The 21,619-nt window shown below is 36.6% G+C and overlaps 2 protein-coding genes across 2 annotated transcripts; one reads left to right on the top strand and one right to left on the bottom strand.

Moving 5' to 3' along the window:
* Nucleotides 1-656: 656 nt before the first annotated feature.
* On the bottom strand, nt 657-2,100 carry LOC130470177 (transcription factor bHLH25-like). The gene is made up of 3 exons (XM_056839812.1): nt 2,080-2,100; nt 1,425-1,676; nt 657-856 (listed from the first exon to the last, which is right to left on the bottom strand). Exons 1-3 carry the CDS (start codon nt 2,098-2,100, stop codon nt 785-787), a joined length of 345 nt encoding a protein of 114 aa, XP_056695790.1. The 3' UTR covers nt 657-784.
* Nucleotides 2,101-15,031: 12,931 nt separating this feature from the next.
* Nucleotides 15,032-16,350, top strand: LOC130470178 (uncharacterized). The gene is made up of 4 exons (XM_056839813.1): nt 15,032-15,272; nt 15,480-15,610; nt 15,721-15,879; nt 16,114-16,350. Exons 1-4 carry the CDS (start codon nt 15,032-15,034, stop codon nt 16,348-16,350), a joined length of 768 nt encoding a protein of 255 aa, XP_056695791.1.
* The last annotated feature ends 5,269 nt before the right edge of the window (nt 16,351-21,619 follow it).

Consider the following 21,619-nt stretch of genomic DNA (forward strand, 5'->3'; position numbering starts at 1 on the left):
GCATGTGCAAGTAACGGTTGAATCTTCAATTTTGAATTGAACTTCTTGCCTTGATCCTGTTAGATTATTTACATAAAATATAATATTATTAAAAAGAACATCTATTCAAAATATTAAACAAAGATTTAGAGTTTTTTTTACCTGTTAATTCTTCTATCCAGACCTCAAAAAACATTGTTTTTAAACATGAGTCTAGTACGAGCACAATTAATATTACCGAGTCGAGTTGGACAATAAATATGTTCTTAAAAATAATAATGTATCAATAATAAAATAGTTTAAATAGATAAGTTTTGAAAAAATATTCTAGATTGATTTTGTTTTTGTTTTTAAGGGTAGTCTAGATTGACTTAAATAGTAGGATTAATGGCCAAATATATAAAATAGAAAAAATATTTTTTAAAAAGTGCATTGCACAACCTTAATACTTAATAGTTAATACTAGTTATTATTTCATTAAAAGAAGAATACTACATATTACATAAAAAATCCAACGAACTAAACATTTGACATAAAACTGGTTATGAAAAACAAATTACAAGTCCATGTAACTTCATTCGTACTAGTAGTACGTATCAAATCTATATACTCATACAGTCCTACCAAATCAACAACAATATTTCCAACAACAATATTCCCAACCATAGTACATACAAACTTAAATCAGATTAACAATAATAATTAAGTTCACGCACATAATAAGTTTAATTTGGAATGACAATTTGAACATAATAAGTTCAATCCAACTATCCAAGAACAATGATCATCTTGTTTCGATTCATATTCAGGGCGATCGAAGGGCAGATCGAAGACTTGTAACAAAATCATTCACATTCCTGTTGAAGCCATCTTCCATCTGCAAAATTGAATTTAGCATGTTAATGTTTAGTGTAGTTTCAACTTTTGGGATGGGTGATGTATATATTACTCCTTCCGTTCTTTTTTTAGATGACACAATTATTTATACACTTTTGTCAATACACGATTTCTAATATTATATCATCAATTATGGATATGAAAAAATTAAAAAAAAAAATTGCGGCAACTTTTGTGTAAGACCGTCTTACCGAAAAGACCACTTTGATGGCTTAAATAATTGGTTCCACAGATTATCTAATTGGTTCCATTAGTTAACTAATTAGTCAATTGCTTAATTAGGTGGTTTCAGTGCTTAACTAATTGGTTCTATTGCTAACTTATATGACACCATGGTAGTCTTTTATGTAAAACCGCCTTTTATAAAAGTTTGTAAAAAAAACTGAATTTAAAAAATATTCATTTAGACAAATCTAATAAGGCGCCACATTATTATGTTTTTTCTTAAGTATAAAGCACAAAAGAAAATCAAAGCAGATTGTGTAAATGGTGTCAAAATTAAATTACGCCAACTAATAAGAAACGAATGAACCCTAATTAGTAATTACCTGTGCCACAATGGTAACTTCTAAGGCGAAGCTCGAGAATGGTATAACGGTTAAATTAGTAATGCTCAAATAATGATGCTTCTCCAACTCAGTGAATAACTTGGTCAATAACCCATTATGTTTATCACAGCAGATTCTTAAGAGAACCGTGTTGGTTGCCGTCTTAACTTCGATTGCCGGTAGTGATCGATCACTACCACCACCGCCGCCATCAGCGCCACCACCACCACCACTACTACCACCGCTTGCAGTCTACCAGCTATATTCAGCAGCAGAATAACCAAAGATGAAAGTCTTAAGACATCTTTGCTTCAAAGAAAACCCATATAGAAACCGTAAACTTCAACTGAGCCAACCAGTTTAAGCTTAGCTAGATTCTATTAGGAAATAGATGAAATAACATACCATAACAACAAATCAGTAAACCATTTCTGAGTGATGAGATACAATGTACTGAAACTATAAGGTCTATTCCCTCAAAATAACTCTTTTTGACATACAATACACAAAATCATGCTGCAACACACCAGTTAAATTGTACTGATCGAAGGGTAGAAAACGTTGTCTAGAGACAACTTTTGCATCAAAAGTTTGGGTATTTATAATAAAATCAACCCCTGACTTTCTCTCCAAGTTTCTCTCTGGTGCATGATACCTTATCGTGCACCCTCGCCATGGCAAGAAAGTCTGGATTGAAAAATCAGGGGAACAAGCATGGAAATGGTAAGTCGAAACCTTGAGGTCCATCATCTGACTCTCAAGCTCTAAAAATTCGCTCATTGGAGGAAGTTCTTGGGGTGGAAGAGATTGATTTTGGCATTGAGAATGAAGTGCTGACGCCTAAATCGAGTTTGCAGCATCTCCAAATTCGCTCTGAATTGCGACATTCTTTCAATGATTACTTGCAAGCAATACACAATTCCAATGGTATTGCGAGTCGAACTCAATCCAGAAGCAATTTGGACGTAGGTAGAATCCCTATTTTACTTGATCAAACTGTTGATGATTACTCTGATGATGATTCGATTAATACTGTGATTGATAATGATGTTGTGAATAATGTTGAATCTATGGATGTGAATGATGTTGATCCTATTATTGAGACTGAGTCTAATAATCCTGTAGAAATCGAGTTGGAAGATATTCAGGAAGAGGTTGAGTTTTGGATGTCAGTTGTAGTTTGCTATGTTGTGGGTGCTAATCCTCCCATTAATGTTATGGATGGATTCATTAGGCGTATCTGGAAACACTTAAATGTTGACAAAGTTGTTATGGTGAAGAGGGGTGTATTCATTGTTCGATTCTTAACCATGGACTCTAGGGATAAGGTCTTAGATGGCCATTACTTCTTTGGTAACAAACCCCTAATAATGAAGCCATGGAACTCTGATATGGACATGGACAAAGAGGAGGTGAAATCTGTGCCTATTTGGGTGCAATTGAAGCTTGGCTTCAAATACTGGGGGGAGAGAGCTCTATTCAAAATCATTAGTCAAATAGGGAAGCCTATTAAGAGGGATCAAGCTACACTAAACAGGGATAAGTTGCAATTTGCTCGAGTGATGGTGGATGTTCTGTTAGGTTATGATACATATGATATTACATAAATCATGCGGAAACAACCATTAACCCAGGATTACATATTATTTACGCATAATCATATAGCATAATTTAGATGCATACACTTTGTTGCGTGCCCTCCCTAGCTGCGCCCGAACCGAACCAGAACAAGTCTTTAGGACTCCAAGTGTCGTCCCTCCGTAGATAGTCCACAACACGTCCGGATCCGCCTTAAGATTGACCAACTAGAATCGCCCTTAAGCTACTAGAATTTTCGGCACTTTTGAGCAAGATGTGTGGCTGAATTTTCTCTCAAAAACTCACTTTGAATACTTTGAAACTCGTTATAAATTGTGAACCCAGGCCACATATTTATAGGGGTATGGAAAGGGAATTGGAATCCTATTCAGATACAAATTGATTAAACCTAGAATCCTACAAGAACTCTAATTTAATTAATTTATCAAATAGAATTAGGAATTTAATCATTAACCGAACTCTGCACGTTTTAGGAAACGTGCACGAACACAAACACTTACACACGCACACACGGCAGCCACGATGGGCCGCCCATGCGTGCGCACGAGCAGCAGCCCACGCAGCGAGGCCTGCGCGAGCCACAAGCCCACGCAAGCACCCGCGCGCGCTGCGCGCGCTGTGCGCGCTGCCACGGCCTGCTGGGCCTGGCGTGGCTGTTTGTGTGGCGCGCTTGGCTTGTTGGGCGATGGCCTGGCTTCGTGCTGGGCCCTCGTCCGGCAGGCCTCGTCCGATGCTTATTCGTACGATACGCTTCCGATTAAATTTCCGATTCCGGAATTCATTTCCGATACGAACAATATTTAACATTTCCGATTCCGGAATTAATTTCCGTTTCGAACAAATATTTAATATTTCCGTTTCCGGAATTATTTTCCGATTCCGGTAATATTTCCGATTCTGACAATATTTCCGTTTCCGGCAATATTTTCGATTCTGGTAATATTTCCATTTCCGATAATATTTTCCGATACGTACCATGTTTCCGTTTCCGGCAACATCTACGACTTGGATAATATTTATATTTCCGATACGATCCATATTTCCGTTTCCGGTAATATCATCGTTTCCGGAGTATTCATTTCTTGCCTGTGACGATCTCAGCTCCCACTGAAACCAAGATCCGTCGATTCCGAATATCCATAGATAGAGTATTTAATGCCATTAAATACTTGATCCGTTTACGTACTATTTGTGTGACCCTACGGGTTCAGTCAAGAGTAAGCTGTGGATTAATATCATTAATTCCACTTGAACTGAAGCGGCCTCTAGCTAGGCATTCAGCTCACTTGATCTCACTGAATTATTAACTTGTTAATTAATACTGAACCGCATTTATTAGACTTAACATAGAATGCATACTTGGACCAAGGGCATTATTTCCTTCAGTCTCCCACTTGTCCTTAGGGACAAGTGTGCATTTCCTAATTCCTTTGTCGCTCGATGCTTGCTCTTGAACATAAGGTAAGAGTTGTCATCCTTATTATGTCCAGAGGTGTTCCTCGATTTCAGAGTTCAACTGATCAAATAAACAGATAATCATAGCCTATGATTCATCCGAGCACGGCCATGCATTTCACAGTTTCTAGCTCTCCGAGTGGCCTTGTACAACTTTTAAGCATCTCATCCTGATTTATGGGAGGACAATCCCAATCTTGCGATCTTGAGATTAGACTTCGTTTGATAGGTGATTACCTGAGCGTTGCCTTTATAGCCTCCTTTTACGGTGCGACGGTTGGTCAACGTCAAAGCAACCAGTTCTCAAACAAGTAATCTCAAATCACTCAGGTATTGAGGATTTAGTGTCTAATAATTTAATGAAATTTACTTATGACAGACTTTCATCTCTTACAGTAAAGTTTCACAGGTCTTGTCCGATACTAGTCTTTCCCAAAGTAAGTATCTATGCAAATGATTATGACATTGCCATGTCCACATAGTTCAAGAAACAGAACTACTAGTCATCTTGCATTCTAATCGTCTAACGTTTTCTATGCGTCCAATTTTATAGAAAACTCCGACTAGGGACCATTTTCAACCTTTGACATTCAAGTTCACTTGATAGACATTTCTTAGTCACAGGACTGGTCCTGACAGTCTATCTTGAATATATCGTCAAATTTGAAGGGACTCATCATTTAATACTAAACCAAGATTAAATGGAATATGAAAATAAATTTCATATATGATAAATGTTCAACTCCTAATGTTTTACAACCATGGGCCTCGAACCCATCTTTAGAACATTTCATGGAATTCAAAGCTATGCTTGATTTCCAGTGCTACAATGTGAGTGTTGCTTCTCACTTGTTGCATAGGTTTAGTTATCATGCTTTGCCAATCTTAATATCTTTTTCATCGAATGATATTCGAGATAGGATGATAAGATCTTTTGAGTTTGTTTATTATGTGATCTAGTCTTTCTTACTTCAATAGTGGTTCTACGCATTTTGCAATGAAGAGCCATCAAGTTAGTAGACATGTGATCCACCCAAGTTCAATGAAGAACTCATTAATATAAACAACTCTGTTTTATTGCTTCTTAGGCAATAAGTACTTTTACTTCAACTGTTTAGGTTGCTAGTGATGCTTTGTTTGGATTTGCTTATCCAAGCAGTTCACAGATATGTGGAAGACTTTCCAGTTGTATCTTAGAACATAGAAATTAATATTTTAATTTCCCACGCAACAACTCATGGTCTCCAATCCATGTTGCCATTTCAAAACACGATGCTCTATAGCTCGTCCTTATCAGTGGTTAACTCCAAGGGAATCTTGCTTGATCCTTTGCCAGTGTTTATGCGTGTAGCATCAATATTTAGCATATCTTTATTTCCTTGAATCAAGGACTATTCCTATGTACCTTTTCAAGTACCATAAGTATTCTTGATCTCAATCTAGTTGATCTTTACTTAGATCAATAGAGACTGGTATATGTTCGTCATGCCTAAAGTCATACGATACGTTTTTGGCGATCCTCATATTATATCATACATGATAAATTCTTTTGCAGAATAATTCCCAATTGAATTCTATTCATGTAACTTTAGCTTATCTAGTTTCAGTAGATACTAAATTCAGCTAAATTCTTTGACATATAATATAGGTTAAGAATCTCATTTAGACTCTTTGATGTTTAACTTAGTAAATGCTTATACATAGTTCAAACATCCTTTACTTAGATTTATTCACATGGGTCGAATATCTCCAATGGAGACTTTCGTGTTTGATTTAGTAAATGCCATTACTTAATCCAAAACAATATCATAAGATCTTTGTAAATAGATCTTAATACCCAGTATGTACTAAGTTTCGCCTTGGTCCATCATTGATGAATAATTTCAAATCTAAGTCATTAGCATTTGAATGTTATTTTACAATAGAGAGATATGTGTGTGATACACATAGGACCAATTAAGTTTTATGTACTCCCACTAAACTTCTTATATATCTATAAGAATCATGTACATTTTATGAAACTAAAATACTTATTAGCTTCACTAAAATACAGTTCTAATTCCCAATTGCTTGCTTAAATCTGGACTTAGATTTCATAAGCTAGCTTTCCTTTTCAAGCATTATTTGGATCCACAAATCCTATGACATGCCATGTACATAGTTTATTCCAACATTTGATTGAGGAATACTTTTGTCATCCAATTGCCATATTTACCAATATGCAATCATTACTTGAATTATAGACTTGAAGCATTACGATTTTGCATGAGGTTTCAACACAATCCACATCGTGAATTTGCTTGTAACTTTTAGCAACTAATCTAGCTTTGTGTGTGAACACAATTCAATGTTTGATGGTTTTTATCCTTTAAAACAAACTTGCAACCAATAGGTGTGAAACTATTCTTGCAAATCAACAAAATTTCAATTTTGTCATCAAAACATTGAGTATGTTTTATGGCCTCTAACCATTTAAAACATTTGAGTCTATATATGGCCTCTAACCATTTTAGGGAATCTGGGTTTCGTCATAGCTTTCTTACAAGTCACAAACTCATTAATCTACATGATAATAGTTTGACTGCAAGTTGTAGGTTTCTTCACTATTGGTCTAAAGAATCTCATAGTTTCATTGACCTGATCTCTATGTTTCTTCACTATCTAATAGAAGAATCTCATAGTTTCAGTGACTTGAATTCTATGCCTACTTGGGTATAGAACATCAAACAATAGAATATCAATAGCCACTTGAAAGTCCTTTGAATATTCTGTTCTCCTTGAATCACTTGTAAAGTCTTCTAAGAGATGTCTATTCTTTAAAGCCACTTCTAAAGTCCTTAAAGAATAAGTTCGGATTTCTTGAAGCACTTCGAAAAGCCTCCGGAATGTCCGTTTATGTTTGTTGTTCGCCTCGAAAACTTTCGAGGTCTATTTTCTCCCACTTGTCATTTTGGAAACGAATCTCCAAAAGGACATTATTTCGAGCAAACAAACATTATGTTCTCAAAAATTCGTGGTAGAAACAATACCCTTGTGTCTCATTTGAATAAATCACAATGAAACATATATCTATACTTGGGCCTTAGTTTGTTGAATAACAAACACTAAGCTCCCACTGAGTTTAGGAACTCTTTAGATATATTATGAAAAGATATTCTGAAATTACTTTTCAATAGCTTTGACGAATTTGGTTTAGTTTGGTGGTAGTTGAGCATTTTGTTTTAGAAATTATAGGAAAAGTCTTTATGATTCATCATTGATCGAATCAAGTACTAATTGACTTCGATCATTCCAACGTAGATATGCCATATCTTATGGAGCTAGATTGTGAAATTACAACACACAATCATTGATGATCATATTTGGTCTCAAGTAATCATTAACATGATCTAACCTAGATCTTTATGATTTCTTGCCAAGTGGATTTTATACTTCTGAATCTTTGAACTAGCTAAACATATTCAACTTATATCACATTTGAGTAAATAAACCTATATTCACTCAAATCCATGTGAAATAATAAAGTCATAAAACCTTTCTTTAGCTTTGAACTCTATTGTCTAGGCGTTCTAACAATAGTTCATTTTTTTTTTGTTACTTTCAACAAGTAAGACTAGCTTGTCTTAAGTTGATCTAGAAATCAACCAACTTTCAAAAGTCCATTAAAATAGAGCTTTTGAATGTTAACTTGTTGATATGGTCTAAGCAACAATGCCAAAGATTAGTGGAACTCAAATCAAGGGTTTGATTTGAACCTAGTAAAGTTCTTTAAAGAGTTGTTTGTTTTAATCAAGCATATTGACTCATTCCGTAAATGACCATTTCATTCAAATAAACAAACAAACATTGTTTTTGTTTTTCTTGAATGTGAGTCTTTCTGTGTTTGAAAACAGAAATTTAGGTATGTTGATTATGGAACAAAATAGCCATTAAGTTCCAGCCTTTGAAAGGACTAAAAACAAACTAGATGACCCTACAACTAATGTAGCATTGCCATGCTTCATTTCCCACTTGTAGGCCATTAGTGTATCCTAGCTTCCATTGTTTGAGTTATTACCGAAGTAAGAACCTCAAGCGGTATATGATACCAAGGAAGTTTGATTGCTAGGTCACTTCTCTTTAAACATAAATTATAGGTAGAAACGGAATCGTAAATTCCTTTCATTTGTTCCTCGTTTTCCTATTTCTTGTACCCTTTCTTATAGTCTTAAGAATTGAATTCTTTAGTGTTGACTTTTATACTTTGTTAGACATGTCCAATGTCACCCCAACAAGGTTCTTACCATTTAATTTATGTTGAATATTAAGTTTCAACTAGATGATCTTACCAGAAGCTTCTAAAGTTCTCTAAGCATCGATCTATTCGAATGTCTAGGAACTAGACTCATTCGAGAATTAAATGGACAAAGATATTAGGTTGTTAACCATTGGTAAAGCTGAGCGTATTAGACTCAATGCTTTATGATCTCAAAACTATAGTGTATTTTGAATTCACAAGCACCAATTGGTTTGCCATTCGACTTTGATGTTCGAAAACAACCATAAAAGTCGCTATAAGAAACGTACATTTTAAATTGCTCATTTTCTCTCATTTCCGTGAATCGTTCTTGGATTCACTACCAATCGAAGAAATTTACTGTTACCTTTCTAAAAGGATTTACTGCAGTGCAAGATATTTAATTATAAACAATAATTAAAACATACATTGAAGCATGCAAAGTCTAAACATTTATCATGAGTAATAACTTGAAAATTAAAGCAATCATGCAATTTCAACAAGTTATTAGCATTTTATTCGAATTTATTGTTCCGGCAGGTGTGAATAAAATGATTCCAAGATCCTAAAATCATTGAAGAACTAAGCACAGTTTGTCGACTTAATCCTAGAACATCTTAGGTAAGCAAAAGCCTTTTGCTAATAGTCTAGAAACTATTCTTGGTTGATAGGTACGTCTAAGAACTTATTAGGTAAACCTATCGATTTTGCCACGACATAAAAGGACTCCTTACTTATATCGTTGAGTTTCACCAAAACTAACATGTACTCACAATTATTTGTGTACCTTGCCCCTTTAGGACCAATAAGTAACACCTCGCTGAGCGAAAACTATTACTAGATTGATGTAAAGGATATCCAAGCAAGTGTATATTTTGGCATGGCACCTTTTAACTCAATTTTTAAGTTTGGAACTTAAGGCTCTTACTATGTTGGTTAGATTTTAAGTGAACTAAAATCCTTAATCATGCAACATAATCAAGCTTTTGATCTCATGCATTTTAAGACATATTTAAAAGCAATAAATAACTTAAAACATGCATAAGATATTTGTGATCTAGTATGGCCCGACTTCATCTTGAAGCTTTAACTTCAAAGTCCGTCTTGAAAATCTCCGTGGGAGGCACCATTTTCTTCAAATAGGATAAGCTATAACTAATTACAACTATTTGATGGTACGCAGACCATATTTGAATTGAAAAATAACTTTGGTACTTCAGACCAATTACATTCAAATTAATGGTACGCAGACCATATTTTCTATCCTATTTGGGCCATACTAGTCACTTCATAACCTGCAAAACAGTACATATACAATATATATACCATTCACCCATTCATTATCATGAATGGCCCACATAGCTGGTTAGTAAAACACATTATGCATCACGTAAACATTTGCAGCAATTAATCAAGGGCACCAATAATCTACCAATTATTCAGTCCTTATTAATTCTAATCAAGTTGTTTTAACCTTAAGGATTTGTAGACCTAATCAAGAGTTTATGACTAAAAAGCGCTCCCACTTAAACCAATAAATTCATATGCTTTACTAATTTTAAACATAAAAATGTATTTCTAGTCTAACCGGAAACATACAAATTTAATTAAAATTTAAAGCTCATATAAATTTATAATTGAATCCAAAAAGTTTAATTTAATTTCAGTCGTTATTTAAATTAATTCATGATTTTAATTTTAGTAAAATAATTAGAATAAATAACATTTATTATAATTACAATATTCAAAATTAAAATCCAAGAAAATAATTTAAATTATTAATTTTAAAATTAATTAAAATTACGTGAACTGAAATTTTCAAATTAAACATTCAAAACGATCTAATCGTAACGCAAACACCCTACGCATTGCACGCCCATGGGCCGCACGCATACAGCCATTGCTGGCCATATGCGCGCAGCCCATGCGCTCGTCGCATAGCTGCTGCTCTACCAATCGCAAGCCATCGCACGCTGTGGTGCTTGTTGCGCGCGCGCCAGCGCTCGTCGCACACGAGCCATCGCTCGCAGTGCGCCCGAGCCATCGCTCGCTGGGCGCGCGACATCGCTCGCTGGGCGCGCGAGCCATCGCTCGCTGGGCGCGCGACATCGCTCGCTGGGCGCGCGAGCCATCGCTCGCTGGGCGCGCGACATCGCTCGCTGGGCGCGCGACATCGCTCGCTGGGCGCGCGACATCGCTCGCTGTGCGCGCGAGCAACGCTGGGCGCAGCGCTCGTGGCACGCGAGCTTGCGCTCGCTGCGCGCGAGGCTGCGCGCTCTTGCGCGAGGCAGTGCGCGTTGTGGCGCAGCTCGCTTGCTGCCCACACGCGACTGCCTTGGCTCGCCCTTCGCCCATGCCCATTCGTCCATTGCTCGTGGCCCACGACACAAGGCAGGGCTGCTGCCTTGTGCTCGTGCACTACGCCCTTGCTCATTGCATTCGTGCCGCACGGGCGACGAGCTCCCTTGCTCGTCGTCGCATGCCCGCATTATACAACACCCCTTAAGGGTAACACGAAGCGTCCATTGCTTTGTGCGTGCAAGTTATATGAACGAATTACATAAAAAATTAAAATTTATAAAATTAATGACAAATTAATAAATATTATTAATTTCATAATTTTAGGGCGAAAAATCGAAAATTTATTATCCAATTGATTTCCGATTGTTATGGATTCAAGTCTAGGTCATAAAAATTTAAAATTTATCATAAATTTACAATTTTTATGGTGGTTTTTAATCATAGGTTTCTAATTAAATTACAATTAATTATGAAAATCAAATTAATTCTAAATTATTCTAATTTTCAACAAATTAATCATAATTACAAATTAGATTGCATAATTAACAAGACTAGGCATTCAAACTTGTTAAACATATGCAGTAGGTCAATCAAAAATTCAAGATTTATCAACAAGAATCGCAAATATTTAATTTAACATCTTAAATTTACGAAATTTTGCATTCGAAAAACTAAAACCTTCGAAAAGTCATAGTTAGGCTTCGAATTTGAGAATTCTGGGTTCGGCAGAAAAATACTAATTTTGTCAAAATTTTAGAATGCCTTTTACATGCGGAATTGACACAAAAATCACTCGATTTGGATGAGTAACGAAGAAACTGCCGAAAAACTGCGTACGTATAATTAAATAAACGCAATTTGCAATTAATTAACAATTACGAAAATTAATCACCCCTTTTAATTCTTGCAAATTTGTAATATTTAACCATGTTCATGCAATTTAGATTATGAAAATAATAAGGGGCCCGTGATACCACTGTTAGGTTATGATACATATGATATTACATAAATCATGCGGAAACAACCATTAACCCAGGATTACATATTATTTACACATAATCATATAGCATAATTTAGATGCATACACTTTGTTGCGTGCCCTCCCTAGCTGCGCCCGAACCGAACCAGAACAAGTCTTTAGGACTCCAAGTGTCGTCCCTCCGTAGATAGTCCACAGCACGTCCGGATCCGCCTTAAGATTGACCAACTAGAATCGCCCTTAAGGTACTAGAATTTTCGGCACTTTTGAGCAAGATGTGTGGCTGAATTTTCTCTCAAAAACTCACTTTGAATACTTTGAAACTCGTTATAAATTGTGAACCCAGACCACATATTTATAGGGGTATGGAAAGGGAATTGGAATCCTATTCAGATACAAATTGATTAAACCTAGAATCCTACAAGAACTCTAATTTAATTAATTTATCAAATAGAATTAGGAATTTAATCATTAACCGAACTCTGCACGTTTTAGGAAACGTGCACGAACACAAACACTTATACATGCACACACGGCAGCCACGATGGGCCGCCCATGCGTGCGCACGAGCAGCAGCCCACGCAGCGAGGCCTGCGCGAGCCACAAGCCCACGCAAGCACCCGCGCGCGCTGCGCGCACTGTGCGCGCTGCCACGGCCTGCTGGGCCTGGCCTTGCGCTGGGCCTGGCGTGGCTGTTTGTGTGGCGCGCTTGGCTTGCTGGGCGATGGCCTGGCTTCGTGCTGGGCCCTCGTCCGGCAGGCCTCGTCCGATGCTTATTCGTACGATACGCTTCCGATTAAATTTCCGATTCCGGAATTCATTTCCGATACGAACAATATTTAACATTTCCGATTCCGGAATTAATTTCCGTTTCGAACAAATATTTAATATGTCCGTTTCCGGAATTATTTTCCGATTCCGGTAATATTTCCGATTCTGACAATATTTCCGTTTCCGGCAATATTTCCGATTCTGGTAATATTTCCATTTCCGATAATATTTTCCGATACGTACCATGTTTCCGTTTCCGGCAACATCTACGACTTGGATAATATTTATATTTCCGATACGATCCATATTTCCGTTTCCGGTAATATCATCGTTTCCGGAGTATTCATTTCTTGCCTGTGACGATCTCAGCTCCCACTGAAACCAAGATCCGTCGATTCTGAATATCCATAGATAGAGTATTTAATGCCATTAAATACTTGATCCGTTTACGTACTATTTGTGTGACCCTACGGGTTCAGTCAAGAGTAAGCTGTGGATTAATATCATTAATTCCACTTGAACTGAAGCGGCCTCTAGCTAGGCATTCAGCTCACTTGATCTCACTGAATTATTAACTTGTTAATTAATACTGAACCGCATTTATTAGACTTAACATAGAATGCATACTTGGACCAAGGGCATTATTTCCTTCATGTTCCACTATCTAAGGAGCTTCCTGATTGTATTTCTTTTAGAGATGAGAATGGCTTGATGGTGAATGTAGGATTGTACTATGAATGGAGGCCTACATTGTTTTCCAAATGCAAGATGATAGGGCACTTGCAGGAAGAGTGTAGACAGGGCAAATCTAAAAGAGTATGGGTGCAGAAGGCCAAGCAGGTGCAGCCAGATGCTACATTGCATACTGTTACAAGTCCAGTGGTGGATCCAGAAGGGTTTCAAAGATCTCTAAGACCTATTAGATTCAGAACATCTCCAAGGGAACCAGTAAGAACATCCAATGTATTTCAGATTCTGGATACTAGACTGAATGGAAATGTAGGGGTGAGTGGTGATGATAACATTGGTGAGGAACATAGGGATGTTACACCTGGAAGGGGGGACCCTTCCCACTCTCGTGGATAAAATAGCTACATGGAATGTCAGAGGCCTTAACTCACTTCAGAAGCAGAATGAAGTTAAACATTTCATTCAGAAATATGAGGTGGGGTTGGTGGGGCTTCTGGAGCATAAGGTGAAGCTGCCTAATTTGGGTAAGCTTTATCAGAAAGTGTTTGTAAAATGGTGTTTCACTAGTAATGCTAGCTATCACCCTGGTGGTAGAATAGTTGTTGCCTGGAAGGCTGGTAGTTTCAATGTCAATATAGTTGCTGTATCTAGTCAATTTTTACATTGTCATATTACTCCTGTTAGTGGTATGCCTGTTTTTTTCTGCACCTTCATTTATGCTCATAATGAAGCTGGATTGAGACAGGATCTCTGGAGAGATTTAAATTTGATTCATACTGCTGCCCCTTGGATTTTATGTGGGGATTTTAATTGTTTCATGGCTCCTGAGGAAAGGATAGGTGCTCCTGTTAAGCAGTGTGATATTGTTGATATGTATGGGTGTATACATAGTTGTGGTATGGAGGACTTGAAGAGTGTAGGTAATCTGTTTACTTGGAATAATAAACAATAAGGTAATAAGAGAGTCTTTTCAAAGATTGATAGAATCTTAGCAAATCAAGCATGACAAGATGCTTATCCTGATGCAGAAGTCTGTTTCTTACCTGAGGGTCAGTTTGATCATTCTCCAGATTTGCTTACTGTATATCCTAGAGTAAATGGGGGAAGAAGCCTTTTAAATATTTTACTATGTGGAAATCATCTCCAGTGTTTTCTGATACTGTTAAGACAGCTTGGAGCACTCAGATTGGGGGGAGTAAAATGTTTACAGTTGTTAGCAAGTTGGAAAGAGTTAAGCTTGCCCTCAAGAAGTTGAACAAGAATGGTTTTACTGATGTGCAAGCTGCTGATTTGAAAGCTCAACATGAGCTCATTGAAGCTCAAGAAGCTATGCACAAAGATCCCACTAATCTGGAATTAGCAGATGCTGAGTTGAGAGCTATTCAGGATTATAAAGATAAGCATAAGATATATTTAGAGTTTTTGAGTCAAAAAACTAAAGTACCATGGCTGAAAGATGGGGATGAAAACACTGCTTTGTTTCATCAGAGTATCAGAAGCAGAAATTTGAAAAATCAAATTTACAGTATCCATTAAATGGGTGGTGTATGGAAGGATAATCCTACTAAGGTTGCTGATGCCTTTCTACATTATTACAAGCAGCTTTTGGGGAGTAATCATGAGTCTAGAACTCTAGTTTTGAAAAAGGTGGTGCAGTTAGGTCCTGTGTGCCAAGCGCACCACAAAGAAATTCTGAATGCAAATTACACTGCAGATGAAGTTAGGGCTGCTCTTTTCTCTATTCCAGGAGCCAAGGCACCTGGTCCAGATGGTTTTGGTTCTCATTTTTACAAAGACTCTTGGCACATTTTTTTTTTTTGCTAGGCAAGTAAGGGAATATATTAATGCTCAACCAAATTACAACCTACACTAGCTTAATGGGAAACAAACCAACTAGGTTGTACTCCTTCACTAAAGAACTAGAAAAAACTAAGCCATTACAAGCTCATAAACCATAAGCTATCCTTCCTACTTACTTTCTTAGGCATTACATACAAGATTCTCTCCTTTACAGATTGCTTGATCTTACTCACCACATGCTGCACAGTTGGGACAGAAGCATTCCAGAAACTGCTGTTTCTACTTTGCCAAATGAAGTACACTGCTGCTGCCAAGGTTGCATAGACAACTTGCTTCCTGAATTTTGTCAATCTACTATGACTTGTCACTCTCAGAAGCTGGAGTAGAGTACAGGATAAAGCAGATAAATTCAACCAAACTTTAAGTGCCATAATACATCTGCTACTGTAAGGACAATTAAAGAACAGATGAGAGTGTTCCTCATCATACTGACCACAGAGAAGACAGGTTGCAGAGTTGGAAATTCCAATTCTTGCCAGTTTTGCAGTGGAGATGAAGTTGTTGCTGTTGTTCTCTGCAACATGGTAAAATTTTAAAGGAGCTGAACCATACAGTAATTACCTTGATCCCAAAAACCAAATGCCCCAAAGATGTGACTGAATTTAGACCTATATCTTGTTGTAACACACTGTACAAGTGTATTACTAATTAAGGTCCTGTGTGGAAGGCTTAGACAGGTGTTGCCAGATCTTATTCTTGAAAACCAAGGGGGGTTTGTTCATGGTAGGTTCATTGTTCATAATATAATGGTTGTTTAGGATCTGGTGAGACAGTATGGAAGAAAGGGAGTGAAACCTATTTGTCTCATGAAAATTGATTTACAAAAAGCATATGACACAGTTAATTGGCAGTTTCTCCAGGAAATGTTAGAGCACTTGGATTTTCTACAACACTTTGTGAATTTGGTCATGCAATGTGTTTCCACCCCCATGTTCTCTCTGATGTTCAATGGTTCCATGCATGGGTTCTTTAAATCTAAGAGGGGGTTGAGATAGGGTGATCCTATTTCACCACTCTTATTTTTCATATGCATGGAGTATCTGTCCAGAATCTTACATAAAATGAGTGATATGCCTTTGTTTAGACTCCATCCAAGGTGTAGAGAGATTAAACTCACTCACCTGTGCTTTGCTGATGATTTAATCCTATGTTGCAAGGGTGATTATCCATCTATCTTATTGCTGCTCAAGGCTTTTAAGCTGTTTTCTGACTCTTCTGGCCTCAAAGCTAACCAACATAAGTATTCCATATATTGTCATGGTATGTCAGATAGTGATGTTCAGAGGGTGGTAGATGTATCTGGTTTTACCAGAAGCTATCTTCCTTTCAAATATTTGGGTGTTCCAATATGCTCTAAAAAGATCTCAGTTGCTCAATGCAGTCATTTGGTGGATAAAATCATAGCTAGAATCAAAATATGGAGCTCCAAAAATCTTTCTTATTCTGCAAGAATGCAGTTGATCAATTCTGTTCTGCTGAGTCTGCATATTTACTGGGCTCAAATTTATGTGTTGCCAAAGAGTGTGTTGCATGATATTGGGAAGATCTGTAGGGCTTTCTTGTGGATTGGGCAAGCCTACAGCCAGAAACCTAGTAATATTGCTTGGGAGAATACTTTTTGTGGGAAGCAATTTGGTGGTCTGGGATTTAGGGATATCATCCGGTGGAATACAGCAGGAATGGGTAAATATGTTTGGGCACTGGTTACCAAGAAGGATAATGTGTGGATCAAGTGGATTTCTTCTGTGTATCTCAAGGATGGGGACTGGTGGGAGTATAAACCTCCAGTTTCTGCAAGTTGGTATTGGAAACAAATCTGTAAAACAAAAGAACAACTAAAGCAATTCTTCACTCAGACAGACTTAAGAGTAATGGCTACTTATTCTGTGAAGCAGGTTTATGAGAAGATAGCTGGAGCTAAACCTAGAGTGCATTGGGATAAAGTGGTGTGGAATAGATTGAAGAATCCCAAGCATAGATTTATTGGCTGGCTAGCCATGCAATCAAGGCTTCAGACCACCTCAAAGCTGGCTAGAATTGGAGTTAGTCAATCAGCTCTGTGTTTGATCTGTGGGCAAGGAGATGAAACTCATCACCATTTGTTCTTTCAATGTGTTTATAGCTGTGAATGCATCAGAGAAGTTAAATCCTGGCTGGGTATGTCTAATAATTGCAACAGTCTAACCAATCTGGTTAGTCAAATTGGGCATAGCAGATTATCTAAATTCAAGAAGTAGGTTTATTATGCAGTTCTGGTGGCTGCAGTGTACCTGATTTGGCAATGTAGGAATACTAGTTTCTGGGAAAACTATGTTCCTACTAGAAACAAGTTGAAACAGGTGGTGAGAGGTAGAATCCATACTTTCATGCCTAAAAGTGTTAGTAAAAGAGATAGTGAGTGGTTTATGAATTTGTAATGCTGGTTAGCTTGTTGTTTTATGCAGCCTTGTATAGCTTGTTCTTGCTGACTCCTTGTGTATAGGGCCCAACCTAGTTGGTTAGTATTGCTTGGAGTTAGCTTAGGTTGTATCCTTGTTTGGTTTTAATATTATCACTCACTTGCTTAGCAAAAAAAAAAAACTTTTGCATCAACGATTAGCCATAAAAAGAACCAAATGGTTTAATGTAATATGGCAACAATAATGGTGATTCAACTCCGATTTAGCCCTTAATCACGAGAACGGGAAAAAAAATTAAAGGCGATGCCTGAGTTAAAATAAGTCAAAGTAATGTTAGAAAATGATCCATGAACTCTCTCCTTAAATTAGTTGTTTATGTAGCATATATTATATATTCAAATCCTGCGAGGTTCCTCTCCATTCCTGATTTTAGATCTTCAAGTCTTAAATATTTATTTTCATCAGCTAAAGCAAGAAATTCGTTCTGGATGGTGAAAGTACACCTCATCCTCCCTAGTTTCATCATTGAAACATGGTTTCATTAAGAATTTTTTCACCAGTTACCAGCTATGATTTTCATGACATGAACAAATGTGAATCTATCAGATACGAAATTCTCTCTCCTGACTCCATCCCCTTCTTCTATTACACGTACATTTATACCCCTTTCCCCCACTCCTACGTACCCTTGTTTGTATTTTCCAGATTCGCGAGTTTTAAATTATAGAAATTTTCTTGCTTGCTGTTTGTGTACTGTTTTTACAAAACAAATTAATCTCTCTCTCTCTCTCTCCCTCCCTCCCTCCCCCCCCCCCCCCCCCCCTCTCTCTCTCACACCTTTCTCTACCTATTCTCACTCGTATTTTAGAAAATCAATCTCTTTCCAATTTGGGACAAGTCATTTAGAATAATTAAACAAGAAAAGAAGCGTCCATAAAACATGTTGATCAATAGAGTCGTCCTTTGACTGGATCCACCAACAATTAATGAACAAAGTAGCTTCCCAGAAGACAAAGCTAGGCTACTAGGTACCAAATCCGATGTTCATTGATAAAATATAATGACATGGTAGCTGCTCACTATTAATCTGCTCACTATTAATCTGCTCACTATTAATCAACTGGACAATCTCTAATCTAACAACTGCGAGAAAAGAATCAAAAGCAAACACAAAATATCATAAGAACAAATCCAGATCCAACGATCCTCAGAACAGATCTAAAATGTGAAATGAAAATCAACAAAACCCTATATAGTTGGGTGCTGTGTTTCAAAACAGACCATGCCAACTAAAGATTTCAATCCTCCATTTTATAAAAGTAGTAAAATATTCAAAACTCAGACCCCACATCTTCGTGGAAGTATTGAAAGCATCTTAAGTGGATCACAACAAACAAAAACTTCAATATGAACTCATTTCAGTAAGCGTATGAAGATGGTCGTTTTGGGGTTTTTTTTAGCAAACCACATTTAAGGAAAAACTGGAAAGGCGAACACTTTTAAAGTTACACTCTTCTTATAATTATAGTAACAAAATTATTAAGACGACAAGATCATCAAAATCAAGAGCACAAATAAATCGAATTTTTCATTCCATTAGAGCATCAATCCGAGTATTTCTTTTATTGTTTTACTACCAAAATTAAACTAACATGCTAAACTAAAATCAGCTGCAAAACAAAAAAAAAACAGCAATTCATACCGCTGACTTTGCTAATTAGACAATTGGCGAATCTCAGATATCTCGTTGCATCTGCTACAACAAAGAGTGTAGACAATTACAATTAAGAGACAGTCAAGACCAATCAAAACAAAATAAAACAAAATTAATCCTAACTAATCCACTCACCTTGCACAAACTCAAAAGAAAATCAAACAAAAAGCTAAGAAACATATAGGAACATTACCAAACAGATAAAGTGAACCTGAAAAGCCGAAAGTAACAAGAGTCTGGTTCAAATACTTGACACAATGCTCCAAATTGTTACATCCGCAAAATACATGTTACTGTCATCAAACATCATAATCAATTTCTAAAATTCATGTCACTGTCATCAAAAATCACAATCAGTTTCTTTGAAAACAAAAATAATCAAAATTAAAACCCTAACTTCGAATTAAGTTCGGCGTTGAGGATGAAGCTCATCCTTTTAGCAAACTCAACCACTAACCCAAATACAGAAAAAAGAGAAGTTCAAAATACCTTGCACGCAGACGGATTAAGAGCTCGTAGTTTCTCCGGTTCCTTTCCGTTAAACACCAAAGCCAAACCCTGAATTTTATAACTCTACATAAATCATAATCATGATCCTTAAACCTAAACCTAATCTGAAGAAAATTTACGAAACTAAGAGAAATTACCATAGAACGCGAAGATGAGAATATTTAACATAACTCAGGTATGCTCCCCATACCTGATTTCTGGGTGGCCGAATTCATCTGGTCCACATATCCGATAGATTTGTGCCGGTAAAAATAGACAGGTTCAACATAAAAATGAAGAGAAGAAAGAAAAGGGGATTGTTGACGTGGTGCGCCGGCGCCAAGGGAGATGGAGAGGATCTTGAGAGAGAAAATAATGGAGGAGGAGGAGAGGCAAGGCAGAGAGAAAAGAATTAAAAAAAAAACAGAGAGATAACAGAGAGATTGGGATTTAACGTTGAAGCAACGTGGCAACGGGGTGAGATGAAGGGCATAAAGGATAAATAGTGAAAATCAACTTCTTGCTTTTAAAGGTTGTAAGATTTCACTCCCCAATTTCTTGGAATTTCAATCAAGTAATTTTTATTTTTGTATTTTGGACGTATTTGATTTGGATTATTCTCGGCAAATTATTGCATTATGTATTTTTCATGATAACGAGCTCGAGTCGAACACGAGCAAAATTAATATTACCGAGTCAAGTAGGACAATAGATATGTTCTTAAAAATAATAATGTATCAATAATAAAATAGTGTAAATAGATTAGTTTTGAAAAAATAGTCTAGAATGATTTTGTTTTTGAGGGTAGTCTAGATTGACTTAAATAGTAGGATAAATGGGCAAATATATAAAATAGAAAAACTATTTTAGAAAAAGTCATCGCTCGGGCTTACTACTTAATACTAGTCTATACTAATATATTAAAAGGCGTTGTGAAAAATGTATATGGGTCGCGTATTGCTCTCTCATTACGCCATATCATCCACTCACCAATTGTTATGTAATGGACAATAAAAAATCAATACAATGAGATTCGAACACCAGACCTCAAATGTGGGTGATAACTCTCATTACCATCTTAACCAACCATCAATTGTGGTTTATCTCTTCACATTAATTTTATATTAAAAGGCGTTGTGAAAAATGTATATGTGTCGCGTAACGTATTACTCTCTCATTACGCCACATCATCCACTCACCAATTGTTATGTAATGGACAATAAAAAATCAATACAATGAGATTCGAACACCAGACCTCAAATGTGGGTGATAACTCTCATTACCATCTTAACCAACCATCAATTGTGGTTTATCTCTTCACATTAATTTATAAATAAATGCTAACATGATTCCATGAAGTGTAAAACAACTAAATTTTTATGTGACTTTTTTTTCTTTTTTCTATGGACTATTTTGGGAAAAAAAAATTAAAGCATTATGACAACCTGAACAAACATGATGTCATAAGTACGTCTTATAAGCATTAACTATAGGATTCCCCTACATAGCTGCATATATATCTAATTTGGTGTTTATTAATTTGGCACACTTAGTTTCACGAGAAAACAAATTATACAAATTGTAAGATGATATGATTGAAAAATTATTTGCCATGATAAATGACATAGCGTGTCTGTGTAGTTGACGAACTTAACAAATGTT

Source organism: Spinacia oleracea, chromosome 3 (genome assembly GCF_020520425.1).
Source record: "Spinacia oleracea cultivar Varoflay chromosome 3, BTI_SOV_V1, whole genome shotgun sequence".
Classification (NCBI taxonomy): Eukaryota; Viridiplantae; Streptophyta; class Magnoliopsida; order Caryophyllales; family Amaranthaceae; genus Spinacia; species Spinacia oleracea.